The sequence below is a fragment of the Dipodomys spectabilis genome, unplaced genomic scaffold (genome assembly GCF_019054845.1).
Source record: "Dipodomys spectabilis isolate Male_0828 unplaced genomic scaffold, ASM1905484v1 ptg000480l, whole genome shotgun sequence".
Classification (NCBI taxonomy): Eukaryota; Metazoa; Chordata; class Mammalia; order Rodentia; family Heteromyidae; genus Dipodomys; species Dipodomys spectabilis.
The window spans coordinates 996,496-1,010,256 of record NW_024871157.1 but is presented as its reverse complement, the minus strand read 5'-3'; the positions used below and the strand labels follow the sequence as shown (position 1 = coordinate 1,010,256).

The window sequence follows — 13,761 nt, the reverse complement described above, 5'->3', positions numbered from 1 at the left end:
AAACCAGTCCTCTGCACCCTACCCCTCCTTGCAGCCACAGGCAGCATAACCCTGGCTCTGCACCTACCTCGATGATGTTCAGCTGCTCCACGCTGGAGGCCACCCTGAACTCAGGGCTGCTCTGGCGGTACAGACTGTCTGCAAAACAGAAGCTACAATCTGAGCTGAGGTGTAGCAGGGCAGCCTGGTCCAAGGCGGTAACTCTGATAAGAGGAGCTTGGGGCCCAGGGGACCCAGCACTGTACACTAAGTTGGTCACCCTGCATGTTCCCTGGCTCGGGGCACCCCGCACCCCCCAAGCTGGTCACCCTGTGTGTCCTCTGGCTCTGGGCTCTCCACTTTGTCCACGAGATCATTGGAGCTCCACTTGGTGATGTCCTTGGGGAACATCTCCTCCGAGTCGGACAGGTCCTCTGGGAGGAGAGAACCTTCATTGGGGTGGGGAGCCAGGGGGGAGACCTGTGTGCTGGGCTCTGCTCTCTCTTCCCTGAAGGCTGGTCATGCCCTCACACAACCGACTTTTAAAAATTGTGATGACATACATATACTACTAAAATTGACCATTTAAACTATTTTAAAGTGGCAGCGGGTACATTCCCGGCGCCGTGCCAACATTGCCATTCCCTAACTGTGAAATGGTTCCACCACCCATGACAGCCAGTCCTCACTCTCACCTTGGCCACCAGTAACCAATCTATCTCCTCTCCCATCAACTGAACCACATGTAGCATCATGCTTGAGTTCAAGGCGCATCACCCTGGGGTATCTCCATGCTCCCTTCCTTTAGATAGCTAAACCTGGTTCTTTTGTTTACCCATCCATCAGTTGATGCCTCCCTATTCCCCAGTGCTAGGCACCTAAACCAGAGCCTCATGCTGACTATTAAATTATATACCTCTAGCCCTTTGGATCTATTTGTTTATTTGTTGTTAGAGTATCTAACTTGGCCAGGGCTGGTTTGAAACTCCTTCCTCTGCCTCCCAAATAGTTGATGTCTTTGGTTTTTGTTTCAGCACTAGGTGCTCTACCACTTAACCCTGTCCCTAAGTGTGTCTCGCTGGCCAGTTAACGAAGATACCACACTTGGGAACTCCTCTGCCCCTCGAAGCTATGGTGGCGGCAACAAGAAGGCTCACAGTATCCCTAACTGCTGTGCATCTGTGGGCAAGTCCCTGTGTCTTTCTGAGCCCCTGTTCTGCTGCAGCAGCGAGCCTGGCTCGGCTCTCGCCCATGGGGGACCCGTCTCCCTGGGCTGTCTGCCTGCCTGCCTGCCTGCCGGCCGGCCCCTCTGAGGGCTGTGAGAGGACGCGGGCACTTTCATCTTGCAGCGCCAGCAAGCTGCGGGCTGTGTGCTTGCAGTGTCATTTTGGGATTAGTGGGGGAATCGGAAGCTCATCTATTCTCTGCTTATTACGTTTTCTGAAGTGTCTACATTATGTGCATATTTAATTTAGCATGTATTAATTGTATTTAATCAAGACAAAGAAGGTAAGTACAAAATAAAATACAAATACAGAACATTGTGTATCTCTTTTGGGGGGTTTTAAGAGAGAACTCTCCTCCTGCCAGGCCCACAGCACATCCTGCTGTCTGGCCAGGGTGAGCTGATACCCCAGACTCAAAGAAGCTGGGCCCCTGGTGATGTCATCGAGTCCTCCATGCCCCGTTCCCAGCCCCTAGGCTGTCCCCTGCATAGCAGCAGGCCCCACCTTTCCCAGGAAGACCCTAAGGGTGCAGGCATCTCCAGCCTACCATGAGCATCGAAGAACTCATCGTCTGAACTCTCGTCTGAGTCCCTGGCAATGCTCTGCATCCTCCACTCCGAGATGCTGTGGCGGGAAGGGCTGGCTAGAAGGCAAAACCCCACATTGACCTCTGGCTTTCAGGGGAGGGCCCAGCAGCCTACCGTGGCAGGCAAGGAGGTGTGAAGGAAACCACAAAAGGCTAGGCAGGCATCCTCAGAAGCTGTCCCCTCACCCAGGAAGGTTCACCAGAGATGGAAGAGAACAAAAAACAGCGTGAAGTGCACTGGGCCTATCTGGGTAGAAGCTTCTTCAAAAGGAGCTCCTGCGGTGTCTAGCAGGAGTATGGGCACAGGCAGGCACGGTGTGTTAAGACCAGGACATATGCTTGCTCACATGGGTCTGAACCATGAACCAACCCCTTAAATTGGGCCATAGCACAGTACACAATGGTGTGCACTGCAGGGTCAGCAGGGGAGATGTGGATCTGCTCTCACAGCAGGGCCTAGGGCCAGCCAGACACACAGGCCTGGAAAAGCGGGCTTGCAGAGGGCAAGCAGGGCTGCACAGGGGGCCCGCTTCCTTTTCCTAGAATCTGATGCCATGTAGGGTCCCATTGGGTGGCTAGGCCCCTCCACATGAGCCAGACCCAGACCCATCTAGCTGCTGTCTGTCTTGCTGTAGATGTCTGGGGCCTGCTGGGTGAAGGTCCCAGCTTCATTGCCCGGAGCCTGGTGTCAGAGAAGAGCTCTGCCCCCAGGGGGCTGAGTCCCACACTGTCCATGTGGAAGGGCGAGGAAGGGAGGGAAGGCCCTGTACCAAAAGTCAGGGATCCTAGCACAGGGGCTGGCTGGTACGGAAGCTCACCTCCCCGCTTGGATGACCGTGAAGACTTGGAGGATGTGGACCACTGCTTCTTGAGGCCCCGCCCTACCAGGGGCTCCCCGTTGCTGCTGCTGGGCTCAGGTGGCACTCCAGATGCCTGGTCCTGGGTGGTGTGGTCCTTGGCAAGCTCCATAGCTCCCTCATCATCGGTAAACTGGGCCATCTTGCGGGACAGCATGAGCTGTGCCTCCCTCTCCAGCTCACGGATGTTTTCCATGCTCAGCCCATACCACTCATCCTGCCAGCACCAGGCCTGCCGGTGGGCCCGTACCATTACCCGCCGCAAGCCTGCATGGGGGCGGGGGGCAGAGGAGGGCTCCGGGTCAGAGATGGCCCACAGCAGCACTTGCCCAGGTCCAGCTGCACTCAAACTGCAAATCACAAGCTGGATGTCAGTGGCTCATGCCTGTAATCCTAGCTACTCAGGAGCCTGAGATCTGAGGATCACAATTCAAAGCCAGTGTTTCTGTCATTAAAGCAGAAGTGCCTCCTCAGTAACGTGTTTGGTCAGAAGCCACAATTAATTTAGGGAGAGTTCTGTCTCAGGAAGTAGAATAGGACTTCCCAAGTCTCTCGTCTACTGCCAGCTCTGCTTTTACTATAGAAGTTCAAATTCACAATGGATTGTGTTTCCTCTTTAAAAATGCCACCAGTAGGATATGTTATCTGCATGTGATAGATAAGAATATATTATACATGAGCTGGTTACCAGCAGTTCAGGAGGCTGAGATCTGAGGATCATGGTTCAAAGCTAAGCCTGGGCAGGAAAGTCTATGAGACTCTGATCTCCAATTAAGCACCAAAAAAACCAAAAGTGGAAAGCTGTGGTTCAAGTGGTAGAGTGCTAGCTCGCCTAGAGCAAAAAAGTTCAGGGACAGTACCCAGGCTCTGGGTTCAAGCCCCAGGACCCGTACAAAAAACCTCCCAGGGATATATTATATATACACAATAGGATATACTAATATATATAAAGTCTACGTAGCTTAGGCTGATTTAAATTTAAATCATCCTGCCTCCTGAGTGCTGGGATTACAGGCATGTCCCACTATGCCTGACTTAATAACATACCTTTTAAGGCATAAGGAGTAGCTGGGGAGTTACAGAGACAGACAGCACAGTGGGGAGGCTTTAGCAAGGATGGGAGTGGAGATGGCTAAGAACAGATCACTTCTGGGGTGATGTGACACCTTGAAGCTTTGGTGCACAACTGGGAATGAACACGTGTTTCAAGGCTGACCTAAATGCTCTCTTCCACAATGAACCAGAGGGTGTGCGCCATCATGCCAGGTTGCTGAGCAAAACATGAGAAAGCTCCGAGCTCAATCCCCAGTACTACAACCAAACCAAAAGTGACTCCTCACCGCCCCCCCCCAAATATTCACAGAAAACAAAACAGGCCATCAACCGTGTCTATCCACCGGCGAAGTGCCCGGTCAGGCTCCCGCACACACTCCTGGGAGAGCCCGTCCTGAACGTGTTACCTGTGTTGCTTGGCTTTATCACGAGGTGTATTGTGTTTTCCTGCACAATGTGTGGGACTGCTTTGGCTGTTCTGAAATGTGCACGCGTGTTCTGCCATGTGTGTTTTCTGCTGCTTGCTTCTCTGGCGAGTTTTATCTGGGTCTGCACTCATGTGGAGCTCAAGGGCACTGGGCTGGCTGCAGTGCAGTGTTTATGTATTTGCGACACCACATTTCATGTACTCCTTTTCCTGCCAGCGGGCCTTTGGCTCGTTTGCACTGTTTTTCTGTTTTGTGAACATTCTGGAATGTGTGTGAGTCTCACTAGTGGCCAAACCCAGAAGGAATGGTGGCTGGCTCTCAGGGCATACATCCTCCTCCTTCCTCCCGCTCCCCTCCATCAGCTGGCGCTGTCTACATCCTGGCTGGACCATGAGGTGGGTGAGACACGGCACTGACCAGCCTCTGTTCTCTCCTTGAGGCGTGAGGGGGGGGGGCAGGGCTGGGGCAGACTGAGCAGGGCTGATGAATCCCTCCCCCAGCCTATCCCATGTCCTCAGTGAGGTGAAAATCACTCCCACCTTAGGAAGTAGGGCCCACAACAGGAGGTGTGAGGCCTAGGTTGGCAGGCAGGCCTGACACCTGGGCTGTTTCTAGGATGATGTCCTCCTGGCCTAGGCCTGAGAGTTGGGGAAATGGGTCCCTGCCTGTGAGCTCTGGGTAATGGGGAGCCTGGCTTAGGTCATCTCGATTCCCATGTGGTTAGGCAGCCAGTGGGACAGGATACATCTTTCTCCTCAGATCACCCTTCCTGGCTCCTGCAACAGACATTAACACAGTGCACATGCCTGAGAGTCTGCCCTGGCGTAGAGCTGGCCACGCAACCACACACCGTCAAGGCCCTGGCCACACTGCATCTGCTGCGGGCACAGAGCCACTCTTGGGTCCCAGCACCGGCACTGCAGGAGCCCTTCTAATGAGACACCTCTACCACCAGGGTACAGAACATTTGTTCGGGATGCAGCCCAAAGCCAGGTCTCTGTTCCCTCCTGTGTGAACAGGGTCATCCCGGGTGTGTGTGACAAGGCTGAAGTGTGTTCTCAATGGTGTGGCTCTGTCCATGTCTAAAGTAAGCTGTCCTTGGTCAAGGCATCAGGAGGTATCTGCCCAGGGTGTCTCTCAGGCCGTGAGCCTGGCGTGGGACTAGCCTGGGAACTGATGTCTTGCCACAAGGGGATAGGCAGCAGCCAAGAGGCTGTAAAGAGGGTGGAGCCTCAGCGAGCACTCACTGGGCTGGAAGCTCTCAGGCAATTATGGGCACCTGCTCTGCGCAGGCCTGTGTGTGTGTGTGTGTGTGTAAAAGGCATTACAAAGACTGAGTTGCTGGGGCTGGGAAGGTGGCTCAGTGGTAGAGTGCTTGCCTTGCATGCATGAGGCCCTGGGTTTAATTCCTCAGCACCACATAAGCAAAAAGAAAAAAGCCGGAAGTGGCGCTGTGGCTCAAATGGTAGAGCGCTAGCCTTGAGCTGAAGAGCTGAAGGACAGCGCCCAGGCCCAGAGTTCAAGCCCCACGACCGGACCCAAAAAAAAAAAAGACTGAGTTGCTCTGTTGCCTGGCTCTCAAGTCTGTGGTGGAGGCACAGCTGTGGGCTGAACCTGGGGTCTGGGTCTCCTCAGGTAGAGAACAGGAAGGCCCGAGTCAGAGGCCTTAGTCCCTGCTGTCCTTGCTGGGCTTCTGGCCTGAGTGGGGTCTAGACTACATGCTAACAGACACAGCCAGGTTGGGGACCTCTAGGCATCGGACTGCAAGCACAGATGGTCCCAGGATGGGGACACGGGTTTTGGGGTCACCTTTCAGGAAAGAAATGGGGGTTGAGAATCTCAGGCAGACATCCAGTGCAGGCGGCCTGGGGTGAGCTCACCTGTATCGTGGATGAACCTCTCGATCTTGGACTGCATGCCCCAGTAGCGGAACTCCACCTTGCAGAGCTTGTAGGCACACATGATGGGGAGGAGGCGCCTCTTGTACTCCTCGATCCAATTGTCCGACAGCGGGCCCCGATGGGTCTTGACTGACTGGAACAGCTTGGGATCTTCCTCAGTCTTATACTCGTTGGGGGGAACAGGGTCCTTGACGATGTCGATGAAGTCTGTGGGGACAACCCTGCAAGTGGGCATATCTGCCTGACCTTCACCCTGTACCCCCTAGGACTCCTTCTACCCTGAAGGCCTTGTATGGCTCCGGTCCTGCCATGTAGAAGGACAGTGAGGCTTCCCAGCCATCTTTCTGGAAGTCAGGTCAGGGAAACCCAGAGTCCGTGTGCACCCTGCCATCATGCAGAGCAGGGAGGTGAGGCAGTGAGCTAGGGTGCATCGGAGGGCGAGCTTTCCTGGAGAATGATGGGGCAGAGACGGGTAAGAAGGCTAGCAAGAGTGGGTGTGTGAGGCCAAGTGTCCCAGTAGCACTGATGGGGTCTTGGGAAACGCCAGGATGTGTGTATGGGGGAGGGAGGACAGTTCTCCCAGGAGTGATGGGCGTACAGCTAGATATGCTGGCCAGGCACCCAACCACCCTGAGCCAGGTCAGCCCTGTTACACATAGGGCTTTTAAGCTGGCTGGAAGGGACCCAGTCTGGCTGACTAATTACAAAACCCATCTGGGAAGAGGGGACTGCAGAACTGCAGTTGGCCCACAGATGTGTTTTGTTTGATCAGCTTAAGTCTATTTAGCAATTTTTCATTAGTGGCCAATGTTTCAGAACTGGAAGATTTCGCATGAAAATCCTGATCTCTGGTCTCTTTTAAAAAAGATTCAACAGAAGGGTCCTGCTTTGTGCAAAGTGACAGCGGCTAAAGGAGAGAGGCCACATGCTGCAAGGGGACATGGGCCCTGTTATGTGCCACATCCCCTGGCCCACGTGGCTGTCAGCCTGAGACGGCTCTCCAAGACTACACAGCCCTGAGTGCACATGTGCACTGGTGGTATACAGGGAGGGGCTCTGAGTGTGAGAGGCCTTTAGACATGGAGTTCACGTCAGGATCCCAGAGGTCTCTCCTGCCTCACTCTCAGGCTCTGACACTTACTGGGACTCCAGCTGCTCCTAGGAGGGTAGGGCTGAGGGGCTCTGCAGGGCTGGTCCTCCTGCTCACCTGTTATCAGCTGGTTCTTCTCCACAGGGGACAGGCTGAATACATCAGGATTTTCCCCAGCATCAGTCTTATAATAAGTCTCAATGTCGATGGAGAACTTCTCCACGAAGGGGCAGGTGAACCTGAGGGGAAGCACAGTGTCCACTGGGACAGTGCAAGGAGGGGCTGGGGCTGCCTTTTGGAGTAGGAATGAGGTGGGAAAGGAAGAAGGGTGTGGTTGTCTGAGATGCAACAGATCCATCCATGTCCCAGACCTTCACCTTGTCCCAAGAACAGCCCTGGGAGAGGGATGGGTTTAAGAAGAGGGGTTGGGGGGCTGGGATGTAGCTCAGTGGCAAAACGCTTGCCTAGCAAGTGCAACGTCCTAGGTTCGATCCCCAGTACCAAAAAAGAAAAGAAAAAAAATACAGTTTAAAAAAAAAACCCAAACAAAGAAGAGGGGGTTGACCAGGTACCAGTGGCTCACACCTGTAATCCTAGCTACTCTGGAAGTTAAGATCTGAGGATCATGGTTTGAAGCCAGCCCAGTTAGGCAAGTCTATGAGATTCTTATCTTCAGTGAATCACAGAAAAAGCCAGAAGTGGCTCAAGTGAAAGAGTGCCAGTCTTGAGCAAAATGAGCTCAGGCAAAGCTCCCAGGCCCAGAGTTCAAGCCCTAGGACAGGCGAACAAAGAAGGAAGAAGGAAGAAGAAGAAGAGAAGGCGGTGGGGGGGGGGGGGGGGAGGAAGCAGAGGGGGAGAAAAGGAGGAGGGGCAGCAGGGAGAGCTGCTTCTAGAAGGCTTGTATCTGGTGTCCAGGTGCTCATGGTATGGTATTAGGCAAGCACAGTATGGCAGCTGGCATTCTGCAGGGTGAAGGGGTCTGGGCCCAGCCACCTTTCTGGGGTAACAGCTCCTCTCTGGGTTAGAGTAGAGCTCCTGAGGTTCAGCACTTCCTGTGTCTGAGGAAAGCAGGTACCCTGGGAGGCTGCTGGGGAACATTCTACACAAGAGAGTGGCTGGTGGGAGGAGCAGTGCTCAGCTATGCACTTGGCACAAAGTGAAGACCCCCTTTGGAGGGGTCCCAGGAAAAGCCCTGCCCAGCATGTGACACAGTAAACACTGTCACAGGAGCTGAAGATCTCAGAGCCATCGATGTGGTCTATTCTCAGTTCACATTTCTTTCAGCAGGCTGGCTATCGGGCTTCTTGGGAGAACTTAGGAGTGAGCTGGCATTCTCTGGATTTTCCAGATGGCAATGGAGTGTCCAGTATCCCCTACTCAACTCCTGCCCTTGTGGCCTCCACCCCTGGGCAGTCTGGGAAGCATCCAGAGTACATAGGTTTTTCTGTGTATGGTTGCCCTGGGGAAACTTTCAGGCACCCATCTGGGACAGAGCCCTAGGGGTGCACTGATTAAGCCTACCTGAAGTTTCCAGCCCATGGGCCTAGGCCATGAAGTTCCTCCCCCGGCCCCCAAGTGGCATGTGGAAGAGAGGGCAGAAGCAGCGGCACCTGGTTCTGGTGTAAGGGTAGGCGTTCCAGGATTCCTCCACCACTCGCAGGGCTGCCTTGGGCAAGATGGAACGGAACCAACTGGGGATGTGCATGCCCACGTGGTACACCTTGTGTGTGTACTGCCCAGAGCCGCCAGGACCATCTGTATAGGGTCGGTTTTCCAGGATCTCCACACCGCTGCCTTCGCCATGGGTCTCATTTCGGCTCTTCTTCTGTGGGGACAAAGCAATATCATGTGTGGTCAGGGCACTCTGTAGAATGGGCTGGGGGGTGGGGGGGACCAAGCCCAGGTGTGGAATGGGCAGTGGCTCTGGCCATGAAGCTGCCTCCTCCTGTGCCACTGCAGAAGCCTCCCCTCAGTTCTAGACCTCGACTCCACGGGCTCCAAGGCTCTCCAAGGGCATTCTCTAAGCCCCAGGACACACTGACTCCTGACTGCTCACAAGATGAGGAACAAGACGAGGATGCCAACTTGCTTGCTCCTGTCAGTTCAGGATTGGAGAGGCTAGCTACAGTAATTAGGCAAATGAAAGAAGCAATATGAGGCATCAAATGAGAAAGGAAAAAGTGAAATAATCTTAGTTTACTGATGACATAATCTAAATTTATATTAAAAACTCAAAGGAATAGTCCCCAAGTAATAGTCCCCAAGCTTAGAGAAGTTGCAGGATACAAAATCAACACAAACAGGAAATGAAGAAGTCAGTTGTAGTAACAATAGCAGCTGAAAGAGCACATACTTGCAAATAAATTTAACGAGAGGTGAAAACTTGTGCATTGAACCCCCAAACTGTTGCCTGTTTCTCTGCCCTGCTCAATTTCCTGGTCCTAGATCAGTCACTGATGCTGTTGGCTGGGTACCGACCACATGCTCTGCTGCTCTTCCCCAACCCCTCCAAGGGTCTCCCTCCATAGCCCTACTGGACAAACTGGCTGCCAAGTGTGACTCAGCCTCACAGATGAGCTGTACCTTCTCCTGACCATAACCCTGATATCTCCTTTACAGCTGATGGAGGCAGCCAGCTCGCAGCAAGAAGCAGGTTTCCTGTTCCCTGGACGGAGGAGACATCTATCAGAGAGCCAGGGTGTCCTAGGCTCAGAGTATCACTTGGGAGAATGAGGGCTGTGACCATATGCTGGGCTGGGTCACTGAAGCAGTCCCTCTGAGTGTGTGTGTGTGTGTGTGTGTGTGTGTGCGAGAGAGAGAGAAAGAGAGAAAGAGAGAGAGAGAGAGAGAGAGAGAGAGAGAGAGAGAGAGAGAGGGAGTGCACAAGTGCTAACTCAGGGTTCTTCAAAGTGAGTGTATGGAAGCTGTCTCTTTTTTTTTTAATTGTGAAAATACCGTACAGAGGGGTTACAATTACGCGGGCAAGGTAATGAGTATATTTCTTATCAAGCATTGTTGCCTCCCCCTTTGTTTCCCTTTCCCATCTCCCCCCCTCCATCCCCAAGCTGTCTTGGAGAAGACTCCAGAGGCAAAGACTCAATACAATATATAAGCACAATGCCCTGGACAGGAAGCAAGTGAAGCCCAGCACAGTAGGGAAAGCAGCAGGGATTTTGGTAGGACCCCCAGCAGCACAGAGGGCCACAAAGTCCCCTAAGGTCATGATGAACTAAATGTAAAACCCTCAGAAGAAAACACAACATATACATCTTTATGACTTTGGATGAGACCATGGTTTTAGACCCATGAAACCAAAATTACAAGCAACAAAACAAAATCAGATAAACTTGACTTCATTGAAATTAACTCCTGTGTTTTAAAAGACCTTGAAAAGAAGCTAAAAGGAAGTCACCCCTGTAATTCTAGCTACTCAGGAGGCTGAGATCTAAAGACAGTGGTTCGAAGCCAGCCAGGGCAAGAAAAGCTGTGAGACTCGTATCTCACTCTTATCTAAGTATCCCCAAATAATCCGGAAGTGCAGCTGTGGCTTAAGTGGTAGAGCACTAATGTTGAGCAAAAAAGCTAAGGGACAACACCCAGACTCTGGGTTGAAGCCCCAGTACCACAAAAAAAGGTGGGGGGTCAAATGTGGATCATCTGGATCACTTAAGTGTCTCTGGACCCACTGTCCTGCCCACTGTCCAGAGGTCAGCTTTCTGCTTATTCAAAGACCTTATGTTTGAGGTGCTGGTGACTTTAAACCCAGCATCTGTTTCCATGGCAACATGACGGCATAGCCAAGGCCATCTTCGGTCAGCTGCTGAACAGCAGCTGTGTCTGAGAGTGCATACCTCTGTGCACAGATGTGAGTGCGCACACAGCGGCTCTTAGTATACAACCTCCGCAGGGCATAAGGATGTGCTCCAGTACCAGGACCCAGAATGACTGGACCTCTTTGGATAAAATGAGGGGAAAAAAAGGCCTTGGTGGAGGCCAGAGATGTGGTTAGACATCTGTGTGTACCCCATGCCCCCAAGCTCCTGGACTGTGGACCAGATTCACAGCACAAGCAGATCCTGAGTCAGGGATCTATCTACATTCCTGCTTCTCACACTGGCTTCCTGCCATAGCTATGCATGGTCTTTTTTTTTTTTTTTTTGCCAGTTCTGGGTCTTGAACTCAGGGCCTGGGCACTGTCCCTGAGCTTCTTTTGCTCAGGCTAGCACTCTACCATTTGAGCCACAGTGCCACTTCTGGCTTTTTCTGTTTATGTGGTACTGAAGAATCGAACCCAGGGCATGCTAGGCAAGCACTCTACAACTAAGCCACAATCCCAGCCTGCATGGTCTTCTTTACTTCCTGTGTTACCCCCAGAGCAATGTCAGGACCACAGACCTCAATCTGCAGATGATAGAGTCTAGGATAGACAGTGGTGACTTGTCCCTAGTTGCACGACTTTATACAGCAGAGCAAGGCTCCGAGTCTGTTTGACTCCAGGACCTGCTCAGACTACACAGCTGTCTCAAGGAAAATTCACCAGCCCACAGCAGATGTTTAGTAAGCATCTGTTGCTATAATAAATGGATTCTATCCTTGGGCTCTGGTAGCTCATGCCTGTAATCCTAGCTATTCAGGAAGCAGAGATCTAAGGATCACTCTTCCAACCCAGCCTGGGCAGAAAAATCTGTGAAACTCTTTTTTTTTTTTTTTTTTTGTCGGTCATGGGGCTTGAACTCTGGGCCTGGGCGCTGTCCCTCAGCTCTTCAGCTCAAGGTGAGCGCTCTACCACTTGAGCTACAGCGCCACTTCTGGTTTTCTGGTGGTTTATTGGAGATAGGAGTCTCACGGTCTCTCCTGCCCGGGATTGGCTTTGAACTGCGATCCTCAGATCTCAGCCTCCTGAGTAGCTAGGATTACAGGCGTGAGACACCAGCGCCTGGCTCTGTGAAACTCTTATCTCCAATTGACCACCAGAAAATCAGAAGTGGAGCTGTGGCTCAAAGTCATAGGCAGAGCAGTAGTCTTGAGCAAAAAGATCTCAAGGACAGTGCCCAGGCTCTGAGTTCAAGTCCCACAACAGACAAAAGAAAAAGAAAGAAATGGATACTAAACTCAATTTTGTGGCCAACTCCTTCTCAGCCCCGAAAAGGATCTTCAGTTAAAATGAGGATAGCTGCTAATCTATACAACCCCCTTGATCGATATCCACCTAGAGCATGAGACCTTGTTTGGAAGGAGCGTCCTTGTAGATTCAGGCAAGAAAGCTGCCACAGACTGGGTCCACCAGCAGGTGGGAGAGACAAGGAAAGAGCTCTCTACCCTAACAGCCTGCCTCTGAACTGTAAGAAAACAAACCGCGGTTGCTTTGGGGTGGGGTGAGGACCTACAAGTCTCTGAGAGTGGAGGATATGGAGAACTGGAAAAAGGGCAAGGCAAGGGAATGCCCTTCCACTCTGGCATCATGGGGTGGGGTGGGGTGGGGCAGAAACACAAAAGTTGGCACTCACTCAGGCAGGCTAGGACTCGCTGTCTCCAGGTGCCTCCTGGAAAGGTCAGCCTATCACTAAGCCCCTCTCACCAAGGGCTCTAGCCAGGCCCCTTCCTTGCCTCTTTAGCTCCCAGGAATCCTTGGCTTCTCTGGGTGATGACAATCTCCCTCCTATCTCTTCCTCCGGTCTTCCCTGGGTTCCTTTTTGCCCTTCTTATGGGAACAGCTGTCATTTAATATAGGGCCCATCCTAAGCTCAAGATGATCTCTCAAAGTCCTTAATTAATAACTCTGCCCAGCCTGGTGTACACCGGTAATGGCAGCACTCTGGGGGCAGATGCTGTGAATGTGTGAATCTGAGGCCAGCCTGGGCTACATAACATGCCCAGGCCAGGCTGAGCTATGAGACTAAAGAAAATGAAGTAGATACACAAAGACCTTACTTCCAAGCAAACCATGTTCCCTGCCACATATGGATGTGGATTGTTAGTAGGGCATTAGTCAACCAGCCAAGCGAGCATCCACCATGGCCCAGGACTAAGCTTTCGCTGCGGCTTGTCACCTAACGGGAGCCTCATCTGCTTCGGCATCAAGCTGCACAGCCACACCTGCAGCTGCAGGACATTTCCTGACTCTCAGTTAATCACAGCACTCCAGCTGGCTGTCCACAAGGGGGACTCAAGCTGTGTGTGCATGTGGGGATGGGTGTGAGTGTGGGGGAGGAGTAGGCTTGTGTAAGGAAAACGAGGGCAGAGGGTTTCCTGCTCCAGTCCTTAAAGCTGTAACTTCAGAGAAGGTAAGAGACTCTCAAGCGTGCTCCATGTGTGGAAAGGGCCAGCCATGTCTCCAGGCAAGGAGTGGCCTCAGTGGGTCAGCTGTGCATCTCTGATAAGATCCCTGATGTCTCCGGGTGCTGGTGGCTCACGCCTGTAATCCTGGCTACTCAGGAGGCTGAGATCTGAGGATCGCGGTTCAAAGCCAGCCCAGGCAGGAAAGTTTGTGAGACTCTTTATCTCTAATGAACCACCAGAAAACGGGGAAGTGGCACTGTGGCTCAAGTGGTAAAGCACTAGTCTTGAGCTGAAGAGCGGAGGGACAGCGCCCAGGCCCAGAGTTCAAGCCCCACAACCGATAAAAAAAGATAAAAAAAAAA

The 13,761-nt window shown here is 52.4% G+C and overlaps 1 protein-coding gene across 8 annotated transcripts in view; it reads right to left on the bottom strand.

Annotated features, from left to right (window-relative positions):
• Pitpnm2 (phosphatidylinositol transfer protein membrane associated 2) overlaps positions 1-13,761 on the bottom strand; it is a 114,406-nt gene that overhangs the window by 13,714 nt on the left and 86,931 nt on the right. For all 8 annotated transcript variants that reach the window (XM_042669064.1, XM_042669068.1, XM_042669070.1 and 5 more), the window contains exons 4-10: positions 8,731-8,945; positions 7,238-7,359; positions 6,010-6,237; positions 2,610-2,915; positions 1,753-1,848; positions 309-413; positions 68-138 (exon numbers count right to left, since the gene is read on the bottom strand). In XM_042669064.1, the coding sequence (XP_042524998.1) occupies positions 68-138; positions 309-413; positions 1,753-1,848; positions 2,610-2,915; positions 6,010-6,237; positions 7,238-7,359; positions 8,731-8,945 (1,143 nt within the window). The remainder of the gene's footprint in view (positions 1-67; positions 139-308; positions 414-1,752; positions 1,849-2,609; positions 2,916-6,009; positions 6,238-7,237; positions 7,360-8,730; positions 8,946-13,761) is intronic.